This window comes from Quercus lobata, chromosome 4 (genome assembly GCF_001633185.2).
Source record: "Quercus lobata isolate SW786 chromosome 4, ValleyOak3.0 Primary Assembly, whole genome shotgun sequence".
NCBI classification, from domain to species: Eukaryota; Viridiplantae; Streptophyta; class Magnoliopsida; order Fagales; family Fagaceae; genus Quercus; species Quercus lobata.
Genome location: NC_044907.1, coordinates 75,306,616 through 75,332,494, shown reverse-complemented (window position 1 = coordinate 75,332,494; position 25,879 = coordinate 75,306,616). Strand labels below are relative to the sequence as shown.

Sequence of the window (25,879 nt, the reverse complement as noted above, 5' to 3'; positions counted from 1 at the left end):
TTGGGTTCGGTTCCTCCCTGAAAAGTGAGTCCGTTTGCAAAACCAACCTATGCGCAAAGAGCTAATCCAAAAATAAATTAGTGAAAGAAACAACAATAATGCTTAAGTTGTTATCTAGTCCAAATGACAATACAGATTATCTACGAGAGATGGATCACAAAGTCTTGGAACCAAACTTCCACAACCTTAATGTTTTAGCAGGAGGCCTGTAAAAAAATCACCAAAAAAGATGTCCCATCTAGCTCTCTAACCTTATTCAATTTCATGCAAAATGTTACGTTACTCTTCAAAGTCATTGATTTGAATCGAAACTATATTTAAAACGAAAATGGTTTTTTTTTTCTTTTTTCTTTTAAGGCCTTTTACTTTTAAAAATTGTTTAGACTCCAAAGTTAGAAAAATTGGGTAGCTACACAATTTTTTTTTTTTTTAATTGTTTTCTTTTCATTTTATTATCCTTATGTCATGTAACATAGTAAGACTATGTTACAATAACTAACAAAATTTCTTCAAATAAAAGTTTATTACTAGTCTCAAAAAGGTTTTAAGGTTTCTAGAAATTTAAAAAATTGTTTATTATTTTTTGTATTATTTTAAAACAATAAAATATTTTTTGTTTAATAATAATAATACTGTAATATTTAAATACTACATATTGTGCATGCATTATATGACTGAAATGAGTGAATTTAAGTATTTCAGACATATACTTGCACAATGTGACTTAAATTGTACAACATAATTTTGTCATATAATATAACTCATTATAAATATATTAAAATCATTAACATAATTTACTTTAATTGAAATTCTATTATAAAAATTTGAAGAAAATAAAATACTACTCCAATTAAAACTCCATTATAAAAAGTTTTGAAAATCTTTCATTATTTATTTTACATTATTTTATAATCCATAACAATTTTTTTTTTTTAATTTTAACAGAACTATCTTACACATAGGTCATGTCAATAAGTAATATATCTTTATATTATTTTATTAAAAATATTTTCTTTAATTACACGTAATTCTTATCTAATTTATGAATAGTAAAGCAGAAACATGGATCATTACAGAATACAGATACCACATTTTTTACAACTTGATTGCCATTTACAATGTTCTTAACGTTACTACTAAATATAAAGATTTTACAGTTCTTGGATGGTGGTTACATTTTCTATTGGGAATAATAGAATCTCTTTCCCTTTCCACCCCTTTCCTAAAAGCTTTCAATCTCATGGGTTAACAACCTGAAAACATCAGGTTCCTCTGGCACATAGCATTGTGCAAACCAATTCAATCAACCTAAAGCTCTAAAAACTTCGTTATTTTTCAGAATCAGATGGATAGAAAAAAGTTTCTAATCAATCTACATTCTTTGCAATTGTGAAAAGCAATGTCACCCATTATAAGCCTTCCAAGCCCACCAAAAGTGATGGAATTACTAGGATTCGCATGTACAAACTCCATCACTTTTACCCTTGATCAGAGCAATCCCCTTGTGATGGGCAAACAAAACTTTTACCCTTTACAATTCAGCATGACGTTCTTCGGTGCCATTGCTTCTCCTTTCCTTTCATATAATGCAAGTTGAACGGACTCCAGCTCTTTCTGCGTTTGGAGCATTCACAAAAGAGTCCAGAAGCCAGAGCCTGCTGAAGCCACGACTCAAATGCTTCTTCATCTTCATCCATCATTTCAGTATCCAAATCCCATGGGAATCTGCATGACTTGGATCGTTGAGTTTTCTCCAGGCCATCCATGTTTACATGGAAGCTGGGCTGATGAGTGTTGGGCCTACAAGCCATTCCCTGCACAGAACAATTCAAGATTTAAAATACTAAAGATGGAATTGATCATGTAAAGAAACGTTGATCATTTTCCCAGCAATTATCATGCGCAAAGTGAAGCAACACAAACACCATAACACTTGCAAAACTTTCATGAGTTTTCCAAAGGGTTAGAAATCCCTGGTTTTTTCTTGAAAGGAAAACTACAAGCCAGTATACAGCATTTCATATGCAAATGATAGCTAGCATGTGTTTTTGACATAATTCGCCAAGTTTCGCTACTTTGAAAACGGGGGGTCCTAAGTAACACATACATAAACAATTTGTAAAAGGCCAATTTTGGCTTTTTGCATTCTCTTATAATCTTTCAGAAAACACAATGGATACAAAAATGTACACATAAATGCAGCCTAAAAACTTAGAATAATACATATGCCGCCAATAAATTTGATGCTGCCCTCAGTGGGTACCCACCTAAATGAGTCAAAACAGAAGACCATATATATATATATATAAATATATATATATATATCCTTAAATAAAATTCTAAAACTCAAAACAACAAATGGTTATAGGAATTATATGCACAAAGATGCAAACCACTGACCTGACAGATAGCCCATTCTGATACATCAAAGATTTTGCTCTCAGCACAGACAAAAGCACGTGGTATTTCCACCTAAAAGACACTAAAAAAAAATTTCTAAATGAATACTGCATGCTAAACACATCACTGTAATCAGGAAAGACATTGATAATGATTCAATCAAACAAAGCAAACATGCATCATGATAAGGTGAATACAATTTTTTATACATGAGTAATGACGGTATGGTGAACATGGAATTTAAAAGAAAAAAAATACCAGAACAAGTGAGCTTGTATTTTGAGCATTTGAAAAATGACAAATTAATCTCATGTTAGGATGATACCAGAATTTTATAGTTTAAGGCACACATTACAAATGCCCTCATAATTTAGCATGGAAATGTTAGGTTTAATTATAGAGGTAGTGATGATATGGTGAACTTAACATACATATACTTCAATATACACACTCACAGTATGTATATATGAATTACCTTTTGAGGACATTCAAATACCAGCGAGCCTCCGTATTCAACCCATCCATCTCCAATTCTCCATCCTTGGCTTGATGATACTGACAGCAATCCTGATGCCAAAACAAGTCTCACAACTCATGGCTACAAAAATGAAGTGCAGAAATGGATGGGTGGGGAGGGGGGGAGAGAGAGAGAAAGAGTAACCTGACACCATCTTGCCTTAGCCTTGCTCCTACTGGTGCATACCCGTATATGTGAAAGGCCACACTTGGTGCACTGTATACGTCTCAACTCTTCAGAGTGATAGTCCTGATTACCCTGCCCATGGTAGCAGTGGCGTTAAGAAATTTCATTTGAGGCTATCACTCAGTATCAGTGACTTTGGTGCAGACACTAAATCTATTATCTGAGGGGAATATCTTATCTTATGTATTTGGATTAGATTTGATTAGACTAAGACTTTCATTTATAGTTTGAGTTCAACTAGGATTAGTTTTCATGGGATATTATCTTTATCTTTATTAAATAAAGATAAAGATAATTCTTGCAACTCATTAAATGTGACCTTCCCATCAAAAGTTTGCTTTATTGATGTCACACTGAGAAATCAAAGTGCACAAGATGGTTTCCTACATATCCTTACAAATTTGGCAAATTGGAACAGACAAATTAAATTTACAAATTAAGGAGCATGGATAAATATGTCATTACCATGTTGTGGATTCATCAAGAAGACCCCAAAATTTCTAAGAAAACAGTGACATAATCCTCCAGAAGTAGATGCAATTACATCAATAAGCAATACCACATTATTTACCTGATGTGATGTACTATGGGACCTCTGACACACACTCCTAGTACTGGATTCTTCTTTTCTCAATTGCTCATCATAGTCTCTTCTTTATGGAATCAGAAAGAACCTGTAACATTCAGACCATTAGAAATTACAAAGGGAACCACAACCTCCGTAAATTCGCTGAATTTCTATCTCAGATATGCATCAAGTAGCAACAAGAAAACACATAAAACTGTACTTCTTATTGACTTTTACCTCATATGCACATTGGAGTTTCTTAAAGGATTCGCTTGCCTGTGAACATCCCATATTGTTGTCAGGATGCACAAGCATAGCCTGCAAAAATAATTGTAAAAGGGAAAGCTTAAAAAAACACAATTAAAAGAAAAATGCTTGGTCAGTGTATAGATATGGTGACCGGCTTTCAACTCCAGAAATATTAAAAGTTAATAATTAATTTGTTCAATTACTAGGATAATACTACTTTTGGCCATAGGAATTGTCAAGCACCTTAACTCTATTAAACATTTCAAATCCACTAACCATCAGATATTTTCTTAAAAAATAGTTGGTTGAGTTGAAGAGGAGGGGACAAACTCTATGCTGGTTGAGAGAGAGAGAAAGGGGAATGAGTGGGGAGGAGAGGGAGAAAATCTACTTGGTAGGAGAAAAGGGAGGGGAGCAAAAGCCACAAAACTACTCCATGCCAGTAATCCCTCCAAAAGTGGACTGATTGGTGACAAGAGAGGTTATTGGGTAAATTGTGTGAAAGTTCACTTTTGTTAAACCATTTAAATAGGGATATAATGATGTAATGGTAATCCTCAACCCTTAAACTCACATTTCATTCTCTTTACCTTCACATGGTGGGGAGGAAGGTGGGCTCCTCTGACCTCTCACTTCCCCCTCAGTTCCATAAACTCCACCCTTCTCCATGGTTCCTATTTTTATTACTCTTACCTAATAGTGAAAGTCCTTGGTCATGCAAGGAACTACCTCAACTTCCAGCTAAATGAGGGCAACTGTCAACTATAGTGGAAGTTCTTTCTAGATCTACTCCTAATCCATTGTTCTATATTCAAATGTTTGGCCCAATAGAAATGTACAAAAGATGGTCCATCCTTACATTTCCAACTAGTAGCTATGTGGTTGAACTGTTGAAGAGAGAGAGAGAGAGATCTTGATTGGGTTTTTTTTTTTTATATATAAATATATTTTTTTTAAATCATAAGAGGAGGCCAAGTTAAAATTTTGCATACCTTCTTCCGGTATTCCTGACTCAAAATCTTTGCATCTATTGTCTTGTGGCAAGGGAATCCCAGTGCTTCATAATGATCCACGCAATTAAATATTCTTTTCATTTCATCAACTGAACTTGCAAGCTCTTTGATGTCATTCTACAGGGGATAGAGAGGAAAGTAACACCAGGGATGAATTTGGAGTTGACTAAAGAATACACTGCTGTGGAGGTAGAGCTAGCCCAGAAACAGATGAAATCCATTACAACACCCAGACCTGACGGCATGCCCCTCTTTTCTTTGAACACTATTGGGATACCGCTGGCCACGATGTCATTGCTGCAACTCTCTCTGTCCTAAACTCGGGTATTATGCCCCCCAACATTAACAACACCTACCTTTGCCTTATACCAAAAATAAAATCTCTGGAAAAAGCCAAAGATTTCCACCCTATTAGCCTTTGCAATGTTATTTACAAACTCATCTCCAAAACCATAGCAAACCGCCTAAAGAAATGCCTTCCCAAATTAGTGACTGAATCCCAAAGTGCCTTCATGTCCAACCACCTCATCACAAACAATATCCTTGTTGCTTTTAAAACCTTACACCACCTAAAAAACAGAAGAAGGGGCAAAACAGGTTCTACAACTATGTCCCATAAGTATCCGCGTGTCCTAGAGGTGTCCAGGGCCCAATACATGTCAGACACGAACACAGTAGCCCAAATGAAGTGTCCATGCTCATGCTTCCTAGAGCATATCTACTAACAGGTCCTCTTGAATATTAAAATTAATTCTTATTTGATAATATAGCTAGATTGATAGAAAATTATAACCTTCAAAGTTCTGCTTCAAAAATTCAAAGCTCACTGTCTCATAGACATTAACTCAAATCCACATAGAAGAGCAAAATGTGACTAAATTACCTTAAAGTATTGCTTGTGTGCCATCCAATGAGAAATATTATTACTAAAGCCATATAACTCATTATCTGTCAAGACCTATATCCCCTTAAAAAAAAAGATTTTAAACTCCAGTTTCATTTTGAAACAAGATGCATAGATATACCACTTGAACAAGCTTTTAAATAATTATACCCAAACCAAGTACACATTCAATATAACATAGTCATGCTGATTGAAATGCATGTACATATCTAATTGCCAAAGCCTCTATTGAAATTCATCCTATGAAAAAAAGATAGTCAAAGTACAAACAGAACATGAGCGCCATCTTCTGCAATCATGACAATCATCATCATCATCACCCACTGCATATATGTGAAAACTTGAGTTAGTATGGTACTATAATAATAATAATAACTACACAACTCACTCCGTACTAATGACTGAAATTGGAGTTGTTTCTTACCTGTTTTAGAAGGCATGACACCAATGATTATGAAGAATATATATGGTGGGGAAGGAAATACCATACCGTCTCAAGTTTTCATGTTTCAAAAATTTATCAGGAAAAGTAGTATTTCTTTTTCCAGCGCAAAATAAATATGCAAAATAGCATAATACTCTGATAGTTAAATATAGGATGCCAAATTAGGATTGAAAGATCTACATTAGCAAAATCCTTTGAGAAATGTAATGGGTTAAGCTTGAGAATGTATTTCCTATCTAGATCATATTCTAAACTGCTTGCCTAATGTTTTACTAATTATTATGCTTCTTGTAAGTGATGATGATGTAGAGGCTTAGACAACTGGCAATAACCTCATGGTGGAATCTAAGATTAATTTTCTTCCACTCAAAAAGTATAGGGTGATTGGGATTGCTTGCACATGGTGAAACAAAAAAAGAAGAAGAAAAATGACAGGGAGTTACTTGACAGTGACGAAACCAGAAGTATAGTTAGAAAGAAAATAGGATTGGGCATTAACATGAAGGATGTTTGAGTTGGCCATTACCAGTGAATTAAGAGGTTAATCCCTTCTCAACTTCTCAATCAAACATTGTGCATTGGTTTGGTTGAACTCGTCTACATCTTGCTCGTATAACAAATTGACCCCACATTCCCATACATGAAGGGCAGAGTCATCGGTCTCAAATATTACCTTAATTTGACTGCATTCACCATTCCCAACAGTAGCAAACCAATTATCACGAGACAAATACAGTAGCCAAATGTTGTCCTCACAAGGCATCATCCCAAACAAAAGTTTAGAGACATAGTTATTCTGAGGCGTATCACCAAGGGCTATCACACGAGCTCTAATGCCAATTCTTATCGGTTTACTAGCTGATGCTGATGCTGATGCTGATGCACAGATGGCAAATCCCATCCATTTACAATTACACCAATTTGAAGGCAGCTCTATGCTTATTGAATTCCCCACACTTTGATGAGTTAACCAAGACGGAATGTCAAATCCGTGAATAATTATTTGAAATTCAGTTATAGATTCACCCTCATCCTCTTTCCTTTTGGTAGAAGTTTCATTAACAGTTTTTTGACAAAGGAGTCCCTGTACCCAAAACACAACTATGGTTGTAGTTAACTGTAATTTAACAATTCAAGAGAGATAGTAGAGATTACCTGTAGGAAACGGTATAATATTGTAAATGCCACTCCACCACTGCTCTCATTGTATGGAAACCACTGGGAGTAAGGTTGTAACAAGCTACTAAGTTTGACTAGTGCTGGTGATGGCTCTAGAGAATAACAATATCGAGCATCTATATATCTTATAGTTGATGGAAGCCTTGGCAACAGTTTTAGTCTTAAGCATCCGGAAATAATGAGTTTTTCAAGAGACCTCAAATTATCCATGTTGCATGGAAGAAATTTGAGATTTCCACAGTAACTTAGATCAAATAAAGTAAGAGCAGTCAAATACTTGATCGATGAGGGTGCTAGTTTCTTAATAGCAGTCACATCCATATAGAGTTCTGATAGGCTTTTCATAATTCCAGTAAATTTTGGAAGGGAACGGATTTTTGAGCAACCATAAACATCATTCTAAAAAATAGACCTTACTACATACAATAACAGCACTCTTAAACCCATACAATAAAAATCTTTTGCAAAACATATTTACTCATATATTTTTATTAACTTAAAAAAAGAAGAAGCTAAACACATTACAATGCCCCCCGCCCCTCTTTTCTTTCTCACAATCACAATGCCCCAGTACAACAAACTTAATATATTTTTCCCTACTCTTCTCAATAATGGATTAGTTCTCTCAATCATCTCCATCTGAAGGGACGGCTCGACCAATTGGGCATGCAGGGACTCAAGCCAAGGCGCGAACAATGCACCTTCGGTGATACACACGCTTACAAGTTTGTATGGTAGCTAATCTGTCTCCGGCATTAAAATCACCTAAACAAATTGAACACATCTCCGCGTTATACGGGATATCTTAAATATTTTGGAAAAGCACCATCCGAACCCCCACAGGAAGCCTAGTACGACTACGATATAGATATACCACGTATATCACCAAAGTCGTAAGCATCAAAATGCAAACGGAGGTGATAACGTTGGCATTAAATTGGTTATGCCAAATACCAGGATTAGGCCCGATAGGCCGTGTAACAAAGAAATCATCCATCTGATGAGAAAAAAAAAAACAACTAATGTTTTGGCGGAAGGAGAACGAGTGTTGGGAGATCGTGGTGCTGCTTCCTTTTTATAAAGGAAGCAGCGGCCATTTTCGGGTCTTCCAGTTGCGTACTGGAAGACCCAAAAATGGCTCTGCTTCCTTTTTAACTAGCTTCTATCTGAAAATAGAGCCATTTTTGGGTCTTGCTTCCTTTTTAACTAGCTTCTATCTGAAAATGGCCGCTGCTTCCTTTATAAAAAGGAAGTAGCACCATGATCTCTCAACACTCGTTCTCCTTCCGCCAAAACATTAGTTGTTTTTTTTTTTTTTTTTTTTTTTCTCATCAGATGGATGATTTCTTTGTTACACGGCCTATCGGGCCTAATCCTGGTATTTGGCATAACCAATTTAATGCCAACGTTATCACCTCCGTTTGCATTTTGATGCTTACGACTTTGGTGATATACGTGGTATATCTATACCGTAGTCGTACTAGGCTTCCTGTGGGGGTTCGGATGGTGCTTTTCCAAAATATTTCAGATATCCCGTATAACGCAGAGATGTGTTCGATTTGTTTAGGTGATTTTAATGCCGGAGACAGACTAGCTACCATACAAACTTGTAAGCATGTGTATAACCGAAGGTGCATTGTCCGCGCCTTGGCTCGAGTCCCTGCATGCCCAATTTGTTGAGCCGTCCCTTCAGACGGAGATGATTGAGAGAACTAATCCATTATTGAGAAGAGTAGGGAAAAATATATTAAGTTTGTTGTACTGGGGCATTGTGATTGTGAGAAAGAAAAGAGGGGTGGGGGGGCATTGTAATGTGTTTAGCTTCTTTTCTTTTTAAGTATAAGTTAATAAAAATATATGAGTAAATATGTTTTGCAAAAGATTTTTATTGTATGGGTTTAAGAGTGCTGTTATTGTATGTAGTAAGGTCTATTGTATGGGTTTAGCGCATAGAAGGTCAAAAAGAACTCCTATTGGTATATACCTACAAAATGGAGACAAATTCAATCAACAAAATTTTTAAACCTGCGAGAAAATGAAAGAAAATACAACTTATATATAGGATCAAATAAGTATGCTACTAACACAAGATGCTAGTATCAGCTGTCTCGCATACATATAAGTATATGAAAATCGTGTCAATGTATAGAGTAAAAAGAAATATCTTCTGTATATAAGGCAGAGCATACATCTCTAATTTTCTTTTGTTCATTAAATTACACTTTTTTTTTCTTTGTTCTTGTTTTTTTATCAGTAGGTACACATGCACCCGGTGGATCTTGTACTCTCGACTTCACCCTCCACCTTTCTACTAGAAGTTATAAGGTGAGGAGGTGGCTACATTACACTAGTATATCGTATCAAAAAGTTTTGAGATTCATTAGAAATACATAAATACAGACACCCCATTTGAGTTTATAGCACATGAAAGCAATAAATGGTAGCAAGAACAATGACTAGTAGTTGTTATAGTTAACCCATTTAACAGTTTTTAACCGTAATAATAACTTTCTGTACAATATTCAATGGTGAATGTTAAAAATATCAACCAAAAATATATTACAGTATTAGCTACCCAGTACTATATAATGTAAAAACATTCCCAATCTTGATGAACAAATAGTTTTCAGGCTCTATCGTACTCTTATGTAATTTGATAGTCCTAAAAATCATATCAAGTTAGTCCCTTCGTGGTCTTGCCATTACATGGCAAAATTTGACAAGGCCATGTGGAAATCCATTTTAAAGACAAGATTATAGAATAACTAAGTTAGTAAATTTATAAGTTTTTGAAGACTACAAAAGAACTTTTCTGTTAAAGAGGTCAAGCCCTAATATTGTTGTCCTTGTTTATTGTATCTAATTCTACTTAGAGTGCAAGTAAAGTAATCCAAGTCTTACTTCAAGTACAAGCAAGGTCATTCGATTGTTAGTTTAGCATTTAGCCACCTATAAATACCAATTAACAGGTTCATTGTAATAAAACTCAACTCAATTTTTCTTTTTTCTTTTTTCATAATGTAGGAAAATTTTCTAAAAAAGAGTTCTGTTTACTCAGTAAAACCTACCAATAACTAATCCCACCCGCCAGAACTAGTTGTCAGCATTCACCTCGATGGGCAAAATATTTTATACTCATGCCCAGAAGAAAAAGCTTGACTCAACTTTTGTCACAAATAGTTTTTTTTTTAATTTACGACAAGGATCCCCTCGAGGAATGGCCTAATGGGACCACCCCTGACAGAGTTACGCTGGCGCCACATAAAGTGACAAAGTTATGATAGTGGATTTATGTAAGGACATCTCTCGATCACTCAGAACTCGTCACGTGAGTAATAGCACAAGTAATGCCACTTTATGCGGCACTAGCATTACTCCCCCTAACAGGGTAAAACCTCAGTCAAATCACTTTTTACAGTTAGTCCAGACACTCTCCCTTACCGATATACTTTTACCCAAATTAAATAAATAAATATATGTATAAATAAATTAAAATATAAAAAAAGTAAAAAGGCAGACCATTTGAGGGGCAAGCCATTGTAGTCGAACCAAACGGTGTCAGGGGAGCCAGGAGGGAGCGCGTTACTGAAATGGGGCTTTATTTGAGGAACCAACAAAGGTAAGTATCCAATTCGGGGAGCCAAGATCTGAAAACCCATTCACATACATACATACATACATAATTTTTACTTTTTTGAGCTTTTGCAATCAAAAAAAAAAAGTAGTGAATTAAGAAAATTTGTTGTTGAAGAATAGGAATTTACCAGTGCGGGCGGAGGAGTAGGGAGAGTGGTGACTTCGGATTCATGGAGATGAATTTGAAGCGGAATCGCTCCTTCCCATACGTACTTCTGTGCTTCTTCCATATTTTTCCCAATCTCTCTCTCTCTCTCTCAGTTTCCAAGCTCAATTTTGTATTTCTATTTTCTACGCTTCTTTTGTTTTCTTTTCACGTTATTAAAGAAAGAGTGAAATTACACTTTTGTTCCTTTATAATTGGGATTATTTTTTTTTTTTGCTTCTTTAAAAAGTTTGAAATTTTTAAATTTGATCCTACTTTTAAAAATAATCATTCTTTTTTTTCATTTTTATGACTGATTTGATCATTAAGTGCTAACCAAAAAGAAAAAAAAAAATCTTCTAAAAAAAAAGTGCCAAGTGTCTCTTTTTTTTCCCAAATATTTTAATACAAAAAAAATACACAACTTTTGTCATAACTTTCCATATGATTGACTTTGATTATAGTAAATTAAGTGCTAACCAAAAAAAATTCTTCTAAAAAAAAAGTGCCAAGTGTCTTTTTTTTTTTTTCTCAAATATTTTAATACAAAAAAAATACACAACTTTTGTCATAACTTTCCATATGATTGATTTTGATTAGTAAATAAAAAATAATTGGTCCATATGAAAGCGACGGAAACTAATCACATTAATAAAAAAGTTATAGTTGTGATTTTGTTTATGATATTAAGAGTAATGTTAAAGACACATAAAATGACACAATTTGTGTCACAACGCACACGTGACAAGTTGTAAGTAGTAAAGATATGATATAGGTCCATATGGAGATACACCTTTACCACTCACAACTCATCACATGAACAAATTATAGTACAAATTATGTTATTTTATGTGTCCCTAACATTACTCTTAATATTAGTCTATTGCACGAATACTTCTCTCTCTAGGCCAAATTGGTCAGGTACATTGAATGGTCAAAATCAAATATAAACCTAATTCTAGTTGTTATTTTCTTTGTCAGTATGAGTCAAAATTGAAATCAGTATATGCATATGACTTGGCTTTTTCACCTACTTTTTATTAAAGAAATAAAAATCACTTATTTAGTTTTTTTTTAAGATGTAATTTATTAAATCCTAGCTTATTAAAACATCCACAGAATATCCCTCAAAAATAATAACCATACGAAATTTTGAAAAATAAGAAATAGGAGTTACCAAAGCAAGTGGAATCATAAGGAGAGTTTTTCCCTACCCAATTTGTATATACAAGCTTCTTTTTCTTTTCTTTTTTAACGTTATTACAAAGAGTGAAATTACAAATTTGAAATTTAAAATTTGGGTTTTTTTTTATGTTGGTTATTTAAGATTGAAATTTCTCATTTTGATCTATTTTAATTTGATTCTGGTTTTAAAATAGTCGCTTTGTTTATTGTTTTATGTTTGTGGGGGCCTTTTTTGTGACTTTTCAAGCCCAAGTCCCGTGGCCAGATATAAGGCTTTTTGGATCTTGAGGTTTCTAGGCCCAAAGGCTTTCACCTTTCAAAAGAAGTTGGGTTTGGTTCCTCCTGAAAAGTGAATCTGTTTGCAGAACCAACCTTTGCACAAAGAGCAAATCCAAAAAATAAAAATAAAAATTAATGAAAGAAATAACAATAATGCTTAAGTTGTTATCTAGTCCAAATAACAATAATGCTAATTTCCACAGCCTTAACGTTTTAGGCCGGAGGCCTGTAAAAAAATCACCAAAAAAGATGTCTCAGCTAGCTCTCTAACCTTATTCAAAGTTTTTGCAATATGTTATGTAATTATGTTACTCTTCAAAGTTGTTGATTTAAACTCTAAAGTTTGCAAAATTGGGAATCTACACCAAATTTTTTTTTAAAATTGTTTTCTTTTCGATTTATTACCCTTATGTCATGTAACATACTTCGAGTATGTTACAATAACTAACAAAATTGCTTTAAGCAAAATTTTATTACTAAAGTCTCAAAATGGTTTTAAGGTTTCTAGAAATTTAAAAAATTGTTTATTATTTTTTGTGTTATTTTAATACAATAAACTATTTTTTGTTTAATAATAATAATAATAATTAGATGTTACATACTGTGCATGCATCATATGACTGAAATGAGTGAATTTAAGTATTCACACATATACTTGCACTGTGACTTAAATTGTACGACATAGTTTTGTCATATAATATAACTCATTATAAATATATTAAAATCATTAACATAATTTATTTTAAGTGAAATTATATTATAAAAATTTTAAGAAAATAAAATACTACACCAATCAAAACTTCATTATAAAAAGGGGTTTTAGAATCATTTTCTTTCTTAAGAGAGGTAAAAGAGAGGGTGATTCTGTCTTCTACTTCCTATAGATTTTCACCAATTACTTTTAAATAAACATTATTATAATTATTCTGTTGAATTATGTTATCTAAATTCTTATGGTCATTACTTAAACTAGTCTTTTTAATAGGGGTGGCCAAATCTTGTGTTCGTTTATTTATAGAGGGAGTGAGCCATAATATGTCTTGAAAAGTAACTGGTTGAAAAATAAATCCTGTCTAATTTGTCGATGGATGAATAGTTTGAACTTTTCATGAATAGTGACATTTTTGTATTTATAATGCATGCTTTGCTATAGATATTCCTTCCTTTCTTCTAACTTCTTTCTATTATTATCATGTCTTCTTGCAATTATAAGGTTTTGCTGTAGATGCTTCATTCCTATCTTTCTTCTTGCAGTATTCTTTCTATCTTCTTCCTATCTTTAGTTGTCTATTTTCCTTCTGTCCTCATTTAATCCGTAGGTGCCTATCATTCTTCTTACTATCATCTTCCTTTTGTTTCATTCTGTCCTCTTGCAATGATGAAATGTGGAATCTTCAGCTGTCTATCTTGCAACGATGAAATGCGGAGATTCTTTTGCATATCTGTTTGTCTTGTTCAAGGGTGCTAATGAACAGTAGTCTGTCACGCTGACTCGTGAAGCCCAAGTCCTGTGGCTAAATATAAGGCTTTTTGGATCATGGGGTTTCAAGGCCCAAAGGGTTTCAACAAAAGTTGGGTTCGGTTCCTCCCTGAAAAGTGAGTCCGTTTGCAAAACCAACCTATGCACAAAGAGCTAATCCAAAAATAAATCAGTGAAAGAAACAACAATAATGCTTAAGTTGTTATCTAGTCCAAATGACAATACAGATTATCCACGAGAGATGGATCACAAAGTCTTGGAACCAAACTTCCACAACCTTAATGTTTTAGCAGGAGGCCTGTAAAAAAATCACCAAAAACGATGTCCCATCTAGCTCTCTAACCTTGTTCAATTTCTTGCAAAATGTTACGTTGCTCCTCAAAGTCGTTGAATTGAATCGAAACTATATTTAAAACGAAAATGGATTTTTTTTAAGGCCTTTTACTTTTAAAAATTGTTTAGACTCTAAAGTTAGAAAAATTGGGTAGCTACACAATTTTTTTTAATTGTTTTCTTTTCATTCTATTATCCTTATGTCATGTAACATACTAAGAGTATGTTAAAATAACTAACAAAATTTCTTCAAGTAAAAGTTTATTACTAAAGTCTCAAAAAGGTTTTAAGGTTTCTAGAAATTTAAAAAATTGTTTATTATTTTTTGTATTATTTTAATACAATAAACTATTTTTTGTTTAATAATAATAATAATACTGTAATATTTAAATATTACATATTGTGCATGCATTATATGACTGAAATAAGTGAATTTAAGTATTTCACACATATACTTGCACAATGTGACTTAAATTGTACAACATAATTTTGTCATATAATATAACTCATTATAAATATATTAAAATCATTAACATAATTTACTTTAATTGAAATTCTATTATAAAAATTTGAAGCAAATAAAATACTACTCCAATTAAAAATCCATTATAAAAAGTTTTGAAAATCTTTCATTAATTATTTTAAATTATTTTATAATCCATAACAATTTTTTTAATTTTAACAGAAACTATCTTACACATAAGTCATGTCAATAAGTAATATATCTTTATATTATTTTATTAAAAATATTTTCTTTAATTACACGTAATTCTTATCTAATATATGAATAGTAAAGCAGAAACATGGATCATTACAGAATACAGATACCACATTTTTTACAACTTGATTGCCATTTACAATGTTCTTAACGTTACTACTAAATATAAAGATTTTACAGTTCTTGGATGGTGGTTACATTTTCTATTGGGAATAATAGAATCTCTTTCCCTTTCCACCCCTTTCCTAAAAGCTTTCAATCTCATGGGTTAACAACCTGAAAACATCAGGTTCCTCTGGCACATAGCATTGTGCAAACCAATTCAATCAACCTAAAGCTCTAAAAACTTCGTTATTTTTCAGAATCAGATGGATAGAAAAAAGTTTCTAATCAATCTACATTCTTTGCAATTGTGAAAAGCAATGTCACCCATTATAAGCCTTCCAAGCCCACCAAAAGTGATGGAATTACTAGGATTCGCATGTACAAACTCCATCACTTTTACCCTTGATCAGAGCAATCCCCTTGTGATGGGCAAACAAAACTTTTACCCTTTACAATTCAGCATGACGTTCTTCGGTGCCATTGCTTCTCCTTTCCTTTCATATAATGCAAGTTGAACGGACTCCAGCTCTTTCTGCGTTTGGAGCATTCACAAAAGAGTCCAGAAGCCAGAGCCTGCTGAAGCCACGACTCAAATGCTTCTTCATCTTCATCCATCATTTCAGTATCCAAATCCCATGGGAATCTGCATGACTTGGATCGTTGAGTTTTCTCCAGGCCATCCATGTTTACATGGAAGCTGGGCTGATGAGTGTTGGGCCTACAAGCCATTCCCTGCACAGAACAATTCAAGATTTAAAATACTAAAGATGGAATTGATCATGTAAAGAAACGTTGATCATTTTCCCAGCAATTATCATGCGCAAAGTGAAGCAACACAAACACCATAACACTTGCAAAACTTTCATGAGTTTTCCAAAGGGTTAGAAATCCCTGGTTTTTTCTTGAAAGGAAAACTACAAGCCAGTATACAGCATTTCATATGCAAATGATAGCTAGCATGTGTTTTTGACATAATTCGCCAAGTTTCGCTACTTTGAAAACGGGGGGTCCTAAGTAACACATACATAAACAATTTGTAAAAGGCCAATTTTGGCTTTTTGCATTCTCTTATAATCTTTCAGAAAACACAATGGATACAAAAATGTACACATAAATGCAGCCTAAAAACTTAGAATAATACATATGCCGCCAATAAATTTGATGCTGCCCTCAGTGGGTACCCACCTAAATGAGTCAAAACAGAAGACCATATATATATATATATAAATATATATATATATATCCTTAAATAAAATTCTAAAACTCAAAACAACAAATGGTTATAGGAATTATATGCACAAAGATGCAAACCACTGACCTGACAGATAGCCCATTCTGATACATCAAAGATTTTGCTCTCAGCACAGACAAAAGCACGTGGTATTTCCACCTAAAAGACACTAAAAAAAAATTTCTAAATGAATACTGCATGCTAAACACATCACTGTAATCAGGAAAGACATTGATAATGATTCAATCAAACAAAGCAAACATGCATCATGATAAGGTGAATACAATTTTTTATACATGAGTAATGACGGTATGGTGAACATGGAATTTAAAAGAAAAAAAATACCAGAACAAGTGAGCTTGTATTTTGAGCATTTGAAAAATGACAAATTAATCTCATGTTAGGATGATACCAGAATTTTATAGTTTAAGGCACACATTACAAATGCCCTCATAATTTAGCATGGAAATGTTAGGTTTAATTATAGAGGTAGTGATGATATGGTGAACTTAACATACATATACTTCAATATACACACTCACAGTATGTATATATGAATTACCTTTTGAGGACATTCAAATACCAGCGAGCCTCCGTATTCAACCCATCCATCTCCAATTCTCCATCCTTGGCTTGATGATACTGACAGCAATCCTGATGCCAAAACAAGTCTCACAACTCATGGCTACAAAAATGAAGTACAGAAATGGATGGGTGGGGAGGGGGGGAGAGAGAGAGAAAGAGTAACCTGACACCATCTTGCCTTAGCCTTGCTCCTACTGGTGCATACCCGTATATGTGAAAGGCCACACTTGGTGCACTGTATACGTCTCAACTCTTCAGAGTGATAGTCCTGATTACCCTGCTCATGGTAGCAGTGGCGTTAAGAAATTTCATTTGAGGCTATCACTCAGTATCAGTGACTTTGGTGCAGACACTAAATCTATTATCTGAGGGGAATATCTTATCTTATGTATTTGGATTAGATTTGATTAGACTAAGACTTTCATTTATCTTATCAAAAAAAAAAAAAAAAAAAGACTTTCATTTATAGTTTGAGTTCAACTAGGATTAGTTTTCATGGGATATTATCTTTATCTTTATTAAATAAAGATAAAGATAATTCTTGCAACTCATTAAATGTGACCTTCCCATCAAAAGTTTGCTTTATTGATGTCACACTGAGAAATCAAAGTGCACAAGATGGTTTCCTACATATCCTTACAAATTTGGCAAATTGGAACAGACAAATTAAATTTACAAATTAAGGAGCATGGATAAATATGTCATTACCATGTTGTGGATTCATCAAGAAGACCCCAAAATTTCTAAGAAAACAGTGACATAATCCTCCAGAAGTAGATGCAATTACATCAATAAGCAATACCACATTATTTACCTGATGTGATGTACTATGGGACCTCTGACACACACTCCTAGTCCTGGATTCTTCTTTTCTCAATTGCTCATCATAGTCTCTTCTTTATGGAATCAGAAAGAACCTGTAACATTCAGACCATTAGAAATTACAAAGGGAACCACAACCTCCGTAAATTCGCTGAATTTCTATCTCAGATATGCATCAAGTAGCAACAAGAAAACACATAAAACTGTACTTCTTATTGACTTTTACCTCATATGCACATTGGAGTTTCTTAAAGGATTCGCTTGCCTGTGAACATCCCATATTTTTGTCAGGATGCACAAGCATAGCCTGCAAAAATAATTGTAAAAGGGAAAGCTTAAAAAAATACAATTAAAAGAAAAATGCTTGGTCAGTGTATAGATATGGTGACCGGCTTTCAACTCCAGAAATATTAAAAGTTAATAATTAATTTGTTCAATTACTAGGATAATACTACTTTTGGCCATAGGAATTGTCAAGCACCTTAACTCTATTAAACATTTCAAATCCACTAACCATCAGATATTTTCTTAAAAAATAGTTGGTTGAGTTGAAGAGGAGGGGACAAACTCTATGCTGGTTGAGAGAGAGAGAAAGGGGAATGAGTGGGGAGGAGAGGGAGAAAATCTACTTGGTAGGAGAAAAGGGAGGGGAGCAAAAGCCACAAAACTACTCCATGCCAGTAATCCCTCCAAAAGTGGACTGATTGGTGACAAGAGAGGTTATTGGGTAAATTGTGTGAAAGTTCACTTTTGTTAAACCATTTAAATAGGGATATAATGATGTAATGGTAATCCTCAACCCTTAAACTCACATTTCATTCTCTTTACCTTCACTGCAATCACATGGTGGGGGGGAAGGTGGACTCCTCTGACCTCTCACTTCCCCCTCAGTTCCATAAACCCCACCCTTCTCCATGGTTCCTATTTTTATTACTCTTACCTAATAGTGAAAGTCCTTGGTCATGCAAGGAACTACCTCAACTTCCAGCCAAATGAGGGCAACTGTCAACTATAGTGGAAGTTCTTTCTAGATCTACTCCCAATCCATTGTTCTTTATTCAAATGTTTGGCCCAATAGAAATGTACAAAAGATGGTCCATCCTTACATTTCCAACTAGTAGCAATGTGGTTGAACTGTTGAAGAGAGAGAGAGAGATCTTAATTGGGGTTTTTTTTTTCTTTTTCTTTTTTTTATATAAATAATTTTTTTTTTTAAATCATAAGAGGAGGCCAAGTTAAAATTTTGCATACCTTCTTCCAGTATTCCTGATTCAAAATCCTTGTATCTATTGTCTTGTGGCAAGGGAATCCCAGTGCTTCATAATGATCCACGCAATTAAATATTCTTTTCATTTCATCAACTGAACTTGCAAGCTCTTTGATGTCATTCAACAGGGGATAGAGAGGAAAGTAACACCAGGAATGAATTTGGAGTTGACTAAAGAGTACACTGCTGTGGAGGTAGAGCTAGCCCTGAAACAGATGATGTCACTGGCCATGATGTCATTGCTGCAACTCTCTCTGTCTTAAACTCAGGTATTATGCCCCCCAACATTAACCACACCTACCTTTGCCTTATACGAAAAATAAAATCTCTGGAAAAAGCCAAAGATTTCCACCCTATTAGCCTTTGCAATGTTATTTACAAACTCATCTCCAAAACCATAACAAACCGCCTAAAGAAATGCCTTCCCAAATTAGTGACTGAATCCCAAAGTACCTTCATATCCAACCACCTCATCACAAACAATATCCTTGTTGCTTTTAAAACCTTACACCACCTAAAAAACAGAAGAAGGGGCAAAACAGGTTCTACAACTATGTCCCGTAGGTATCCGTGTGTCCTAGAGGTGTCCGGGGCCCAATACATGTCAGACACGAACACAGTAGCCCAAATGAAGTGTCCATGCTTATGCTTCCTAGAGCATATCTACTAACAGGTCCTCTTGAATATTAAAATTAATTCTTATTTGATAATATAGCTAGATTGATAGAAAATTATAACCTTCAAAGTTCTGCTTCAAAAATTGAAAGCTCACTATCTCATAGACATTAACTCAAATCCACATAGAAGAGCAAAATGTGACAAAATTACCTTAAAGTATTGCTTGTGTGCCATCCAATGAGAAATATTATTACTAAAGCCATATAACTCATTATCTGTCAAGACCTAGATCCCCTTAAAAAAAAAAAAAAAGGATTTTAAACTCCAGTTTCATTTTGAAACAAGATGCATAGATATACCACTTGAACAAGCTTTTAAATAATTATACCCGAACCAAATACAAATTCAATATAACATAGTCATGCTGATTGAAATGCATGTACATATCTAATTGCCAAAGCCTCTATTGAAATTCATCCTATGAAAAAAAGATAGTCAAAGTACAAACAGAACATGAGCGCCATCTTCTGCAATCATAACAATCATCATCATCATCACCCACTGCATATATGTGAAAACTTGAGTTAGTATGGTACTATAATAATAATAATAACTACACAACTCACTCCTTACTAATGACTGAAATGGGAGTTGTTTCTTACCTGTTTTAGAAGGCATGACACCAATGATTATGAAGAATATATATGGTGGGGAAGGAAATACCATACCGTCTCAAGTTTTCATGTTTCAAAAATTTATCAAGAAAAGTAGTATTTCTTTTTCCAGTGCAAAATAAATATGCAAAATAGCATAATACTCTGATAGTTAAATATAGGATGCCAAATTAGGATTGAAAGATCTACATTAGCAAAATCCTTAGAGAAATGTAATGGGTTAAGCTTGAGAATGTATTTCCTATTTAGATCATATTCTAAATTGCTTGCCTAATGTTTTACTAATTATTATGCTTCTTGTAAGTGATGATGATGTAGAGGTTTAGACAACTGGCAATAAACTCATGGTGGAATCTAAGGTTAATTTTCTTCCACTCAAAAGTATAGGGTGATTGGGATTGCTTGCACATGGTGAAACAAAAAAAGAAAAATGACAGGGAGTTACTTGACAGTGACGAAACCAGAAGTATAGTTAGAAAGAAAATAGGATTGAGCATTAACATGAAGGATGTTTGAGTTGGCCATTACCCGTGAATTAAGAGGTTAAACCCTTCTCAACTTCTCAATCAAACATTGTGCATTGGTTTGGTTGAACTCGTCTACATCTTGCTCGTATAACAAATTGACCCCACATTCCCATACATGAAGGGCAGAGTCATCGGTCTCAAATATTACCTTAATTTGACTGCATTCGCCATTCCCAACAGTAGCAAACCAATTATCACGAGACAAATACAGTAGCCAAATGTTGTCCTCACAAGGCATCATCCCAAACAAAAGTTTAGAGACATAGTTATTCTGAGGCGTATCACCAAGGGCTATCACACGAGCTCTAATGCCAATTCTTATCGGTTTACTAGCTGATGCTGATGCTGATGCTGATGCACAGATGGCAAATCCCATCCATTTACAATTACACCAATTTGAAGGCAGCTCTATGCTTATTGAATTCCCCACACTTTGATGAGTTAACCAAGACGGAATGTCAAATCCGTGAATAATTATTTGAAACTCAGTTATAGATTCACCCTCATCCTCTTTCCTTTTGGTAGAAGTTTCATTAACAGTTTTTTGACAAAGGAGTCCCTGTACCCAAAACACAACTATGGTTGTAGTTAACTGTAATTTAACAATTCAAGAGAGATAGTAGAGATTACCTGTAGGAAACGGTATAATATTGTAAATGCCACTCCACCACTGCTCTCATTGTATGGAAACCACTGGGAGTAAGGTTGTAACAAGCTACTAAGTTTGACTAGTGCTGGTGATGGCTCTAGAGAATAACAATATCGAGCATCTATATATCTTATAGTTGATGGAAGCCTTGGCAACAGTTTTAGTCTTAAGCATCCGGAAATAATGAGTTTTTCAAGAGACCTCAAATTATCCATGTTGCATGGAAGAAATTTGAGATTTCCACAGTAACTTAGATCAAATAAAGTAAGAGCAGTCAAATACTTGATCGATGAGGGTGCTAGTTTCTTAATAGCAGTCACATCCATATAGAGTTCTGATAGGCTTTTCATAATTCCAGTAAATTTTGGAAGGGAACGGATTTTTGAGCAACCATAAACATCATTCTAAAAAATAGACCTTACTACATACAATAACAGCACTCTTAAACCCATACAATAAAAATCTTTTGCAAAACATATTTACTCATATATTTTTATTAACTTAAAAAAAGAAGAAGCTAAACACATTACAATGCCCCCCGCCCCTCTTTTCTTTCTCACAATCACAATGCCCCAGTACAACAAACTTAATATATTTTTCCCTACTCTTCTCAATAATGGATTAGTTCTCTCAATCATCTCCATCTGAAGGGACGGCTCGACCAATTGGGCATGCAGGGACTCAAGCCAAGGCGCGAACAATGCACCTTCGGTGATACACACGCTTACAAGTTTGTATGGTAGCTAATCTGTCTCCGGCATTAAAATCACCTAAACAAATTGAACACATCTCCGCGTTATACGGGATATCTTAAATATTTTGGAAAAGCACCATCCGAACCCCCACAGGAAGCCTAGTACGACTACGATATAGATATACCACGTATATCACCAAAGTCGTAAGCATCAAAATGCAAACGGAGGTGATAACGTTGGCATTAAATTGGTTATGCCAAATACCAGGATTAGGCCCGATAGGCCGTGTAACAAAGAAATCATCCATCTGATGAGAAAAAAAAAAACAACTAATGTTTTGGCGGAAGGAGAACGAGTGTTGGGAGATCGTGGTGCTGCTTCCTTTTTATAAAGGAAGCAGCGGCCATTTTCGGGTCTTCCAGTTGCGTACTGGAAGACCCAAAAATGGCTCTGCTTCCTTTTTAACTAGCTTCTATCTGAAAATAGAGCCATTTTTGGGTCTTGCTTCCTTTTTAACTAGCTTCTATCTGAAAATGGGTCTTCCAGTACACAACTGGAAGACCCGAAATGGCCGCTGCTTCCTTTATAAAAAGGAAGCAGCACCACGATCTCTCAACACTCGTTCTCCTTCCGCCAAAACATTAGTTGTTTTTTTTTTTTTTTTTTTCTCATCAGATGGATGATTTCTTTGTTACACAGCCTATCGGGCCTAATCCTGGTATTTGGCATAACCAATTTAATGCCAACGTTATCACCTCTATTTGCATTTTGATGCTTACGACTTTGGTGATATACGTGGTATATCTATACCGTAGTCGTACTAGGCTTCCTGTGGGGGTTCGGATGGTGCTTTTCCAAAATATTTCAAATATCCCGTATAACGCGGAGATGTGTTCGATTTGTTTAGGTGATTTTAATGCCGGAGACAGATTAGCTACCATACAAACTTGTAAGCATGTGTATCACCGAAGGTGCATTGTCCGCGCCTTGGCTCGAGTCCCTGCATGCCCAATTTGTCGAGCCGTCCCTTGAGATGGAGATGATTGAGAGAACTAATCCATTATTGAGAAGAGTAGGGAAAAATATATTAAGTTTGTTGTACTGGGGCATTGTGATTGTGAGAAAGAAAAGAGGGGCGAGGGGCATTGTAATGTGTTTAGCTTCTTTTCTTTTTAAGTTAATAAAAATATATAAGTAAATATGTTTTGCAAAAGATTTTTATTGTATGGGTTTAAGAGTGCTGTTATTGTATGTAGTAAGGTCTATTTTTTAGAATGATGTTTATGGTTGGCACTTATACATATAGTCTAATAGTCGTAAGAGACTGCATTTCAGCAGACATGCTGGGAAGATTGGTAAGAGATACACAGCATATCAGATCTAAATACTTAAGCCTGCTAAGTTGTCCAATAGATGGGTGAATCTCAACCAAATTAGAGCAACCACCAAACTTTAGTTGCACAAGTCTTGGAACCCCAGAAAAGTCAGGTGTCCTAATAAGGTTTGTGGAAAAACTAAGATCAATGAACTTTAACTTTCCTAAACGCTGTTACAAAAAACAAAGCTTCCATTAAAAATTGAATTTAATTTAATAAGCAAAGAATTCTTTTCAATTAAAACAACTTTATGAATGAAAAGAGGAGGCTCAAATACGCCAGGAGCGTATTGTAGCTACACTAAGAGAAAATAGAAATAATAAATAATAGAAAATCAAGTAAAAGAACAAAATTACCTTTTCTCCTTCCCAAAGATATTCAAACTTGCTAAAGGGCAAGTCAAGATGAACAAGCTCCTTTGGTTGGAAACTAGATGCAAACATTTTAAAGAACTGTAATCCAATGAAAGATACTTCAGGCTATTTGGAGCAAAATCGAGAGCATCCGGGATGTCGAAACCATTAATAATCAGCAATCTAAGATTAGACATCTTCAAAAAAACTTCAGGAAATTCTTCAAATTTGAAATTCCTTTTCCAAGGTAAGGCTATGGCTTGAATTGCTTCTGATGCCTAAAAATTTCAAAAGTAAAGGACATTATCAACTTATGCAAAATAGCATCCAAATTTTGCCTAACCAACCCCGAAAAATGACCCACATCAACTTATGCATACATTGTGAAAAAATGTATTTTTGCTACAATACTTGTGCAAATATACACAAGCACTATTGTTGTGCATTTCAACATGAGGATAACTCTTCTTCTTTTTTTGGATTAGTAAAGAGGATAACTCTTATTTTAATTGGAAACAACATATTGTAAAGAACTAAGTATGACACACACACACAGAGGCATGCAATACACACAGGTTTATGAAATGAAACTTAAAACAAGCACTCTCAAGACACAAAGGGACAAATTGTGAAGGGAACTGATATCTAAACAAAAATTTTCAACAAAATAGAGCACTATTTTGAAGGGATACACCAGCATGTACAGAAAGGAGCAAACTCTATCAGAACCAAAGAGTTAGAGAGCTTAATTTTATTTCTGCCCACAAACATAAGCACATTTCCCCCCTCCAACCCAACCCCACCCCCCCCCCAACCACCCCCAAAAAAAAAAAAACAAAAGAAGAAATACCAAGGCCTAAGTTGACATTTTATTCCAACCAACAACCTAACAAAAAGCCATCACTCGTAAACCACCATTATAATCTCAAATTACTTTTCTTAGCATGAAGCTAGAGTTCCATGTAAAGCTTGACCCAAAAAAAAAAAAACTAATGAGCTCTAGCTCAAACAGCATCTCCTCCCCCCAGAAGAAATGGAGGGTAAGATTGTGGGATCAAAACCAACTGGGTGTGTGTGTAAACTTACCAATCAAAAAAAAAAAAGAACAAAAAGTAAAGTGTATACATTATTACACTGGAACTTAAGAAAATAATGATTATTAAGTAAGTTCAGTCCTCTTCATAATTTAAATGAACTTTGGATTGTATTATCAGACTTCAAAATTCTCTCATGAGCAGCCCAGTCAAGCAGAACAATACCTAACAACCTAGATCAGGCTGGGAAACTATCAATATTGCTTAGGCTAAATATGCAATAAGTACCTCAAACATTTTCTTCTATTTCCCATTAAGTATTGCCCCATCACATTTTCATCAACTATATCCCATTTTCAAACATTTTCTTCTATTTCCCATTATATATGCAAATTTCCATATTTTGATGCCACGGTGAATTACATCAAAATTATTACAATCCAACAAACTTTTCCAACAATTATAGACTGACCTCTTTCAAAGAATTAATAAAGCTCCATTTTACACTATCTTCACCTTCACATGGGACTAATATATTTGATGGGTATCCTCTAAAATGTACCTGTAGAAAGAAGATCCAAAAATACAAATTTCACATAAAAAATGTTGCATAGGGAAATAAATATATATAAAAAATTAAAAATTAAAAATTAAAAGAAAAGAAAAAGAACCAGATTATTCCATCATCCAAAACATGTAGTCTGTC

The 25,879-nt window shown here is 34.4% G+C and overlaps 3 protein-coding genes across 13 annotated transcripts in view; all 3 read right to left on the bottom strand.

The window, feature by feature from the left end:
• Positions 1-1,309: 1,309 nt before the first annotated feature.
• On the bottom strand, positions 1,310-7,964 carry LOC115984527 (disease resistance protein RPP2B-like). Of its 4 annotated transcripts, XM_031107551.1 has the most exons (8): positions 7,438-7,945; positions 6,809-7,366; positions 4,913-6,160; positions 3,909-3,989; positions 3,062-3,175; positions 2,876-2,967; positions 2,401-2,472; positions 1,310-1,814 (listed from the first exon to the last, which is right to left on the bottom strand). In XM_031107551.1, exons 3-8 carry the CDS (start codon positions 5,012-5,014, stop codon positions 1,769-1,771), a joined length of 507 nt encoding a protein of 168 aa, XP_030963411.1. In that variant the 5' UTR covers positions 5,015-6,160; positions 6,809-7,366; positions 7,438-7,945; the 3' UTR covers positions 1,310-1,768. The 4 variants fall into 4 exon arrangements, with proteins under 4 accessions (XP_030963411.1, XP_030963413.1, XP_030963414.1 ...); XM_031107553.1 differs by having other exon boundaries at positions 6,809-7,945; XM_031107554.1 differs by lacking the exon at positions 2,401-2,472 and having other exon boundaries at positions 1,673-1,814; positions 7,438-7,964.
• Positions 7,965-15,569: 7,605 nt separating this feature from the next.
• LOC115984528 (disease resistance protein RPP2B-like) overlaps positions 15,570-25,879 on the bottom strand; it is a 62,833-nt gene continuing 52,523 nt past the window's right edge. The window contains exons 1-9 of one of the 7 annotated variants that reach the window (XM_031107561.1): positions 21,697-22,712; positions 21,068-21,625; positions 20,254-20,426; positions 20,076-20,159; positions 18,207-18,287; positions 17,322-17,435; positions 17,136-17,227; positions 16,661-16,732; positions 15,570-16,074 (exon numbers count right to left, since the gene is read on the bottom strand). In XM_031107561.1, the coding sequence (XP_030963421.1) occupies positions 16,029-16,074; positions 16,661-16,732; positions 17,136-17,227; positions 17,322-17,435; positions 18,207-18,287; positions 20,076-20,099 (429 nt within the window). In that variant the 5' untranslated portion in view covers positions 20,100-20,159; positions 20,254-20,426; positions 21,068-21,625; positions 21,697-22,712 and the 3' untranslated portion in view covers positions 15,570-16,028. Of the gene's footprint in view, positions 16,075-16,660; positions 16,733-17,135; positions 17,228-17,321; positions 17,436-18,206; positions 18,288-19,231; positions 20,427-21,067; positions 21,626-21,696; positions 22,939-25,879 lie in introns of those variants that run through there. The other 6 variants (XM_031107556.1, XM_031107560.1, XM_031107558.1 and 3 more) reach the window with 6 other exon arrangements.
• The window catches only part of LOC115984533 (autophagy protein 5-like), a 35,732-nt gene continuing 32,954 nt past the window's right edge, over positions 23,102-25,879 (bottom strand). Inside the window, exons 4-6 of one of the 2 annotated variants that reach the window (XM_031107569.1) lie at positions 25,646-25,735; positions 24,143-24,417; positions 23,102-23,956 (exon numbers count right to left, since the gene is read on the bottom strand). In XM_031107569.1, the coding sequence (XP_030963429.1) occupies positions 23,950-23,956; positions 24,143-24,417; positions 25,646-25,735 (372 nt within the window). In that variant the 3' untranslated portion in view covers positions 23,102-23,949. Of the gene's footprint in view, positions 23,957-24,142; positions 24,418-25,645; positions 25,736-25,879 lie in introns of those variants that run through there. The other variant, XM_031107570.1, reaches the window with a different exon arrangement.

Bases quoted from the DNA above. Each gene is read 5' to 3' on its own strand.
- LOC115984527 (XM_031107550.1), bottom strand. From the start codon at position 7,806: ATGAAAAGCCTATCAGAACTCTATATGGATGTGACTGCTATTAAGAAA. The intron at 7,367-7,437 runs GTAATCTCTACT...TTTTGGGTACAG, and splicing joins TATTATACCGTTTCCTACAG to GGACTCCTTTGTCAAAAAAC.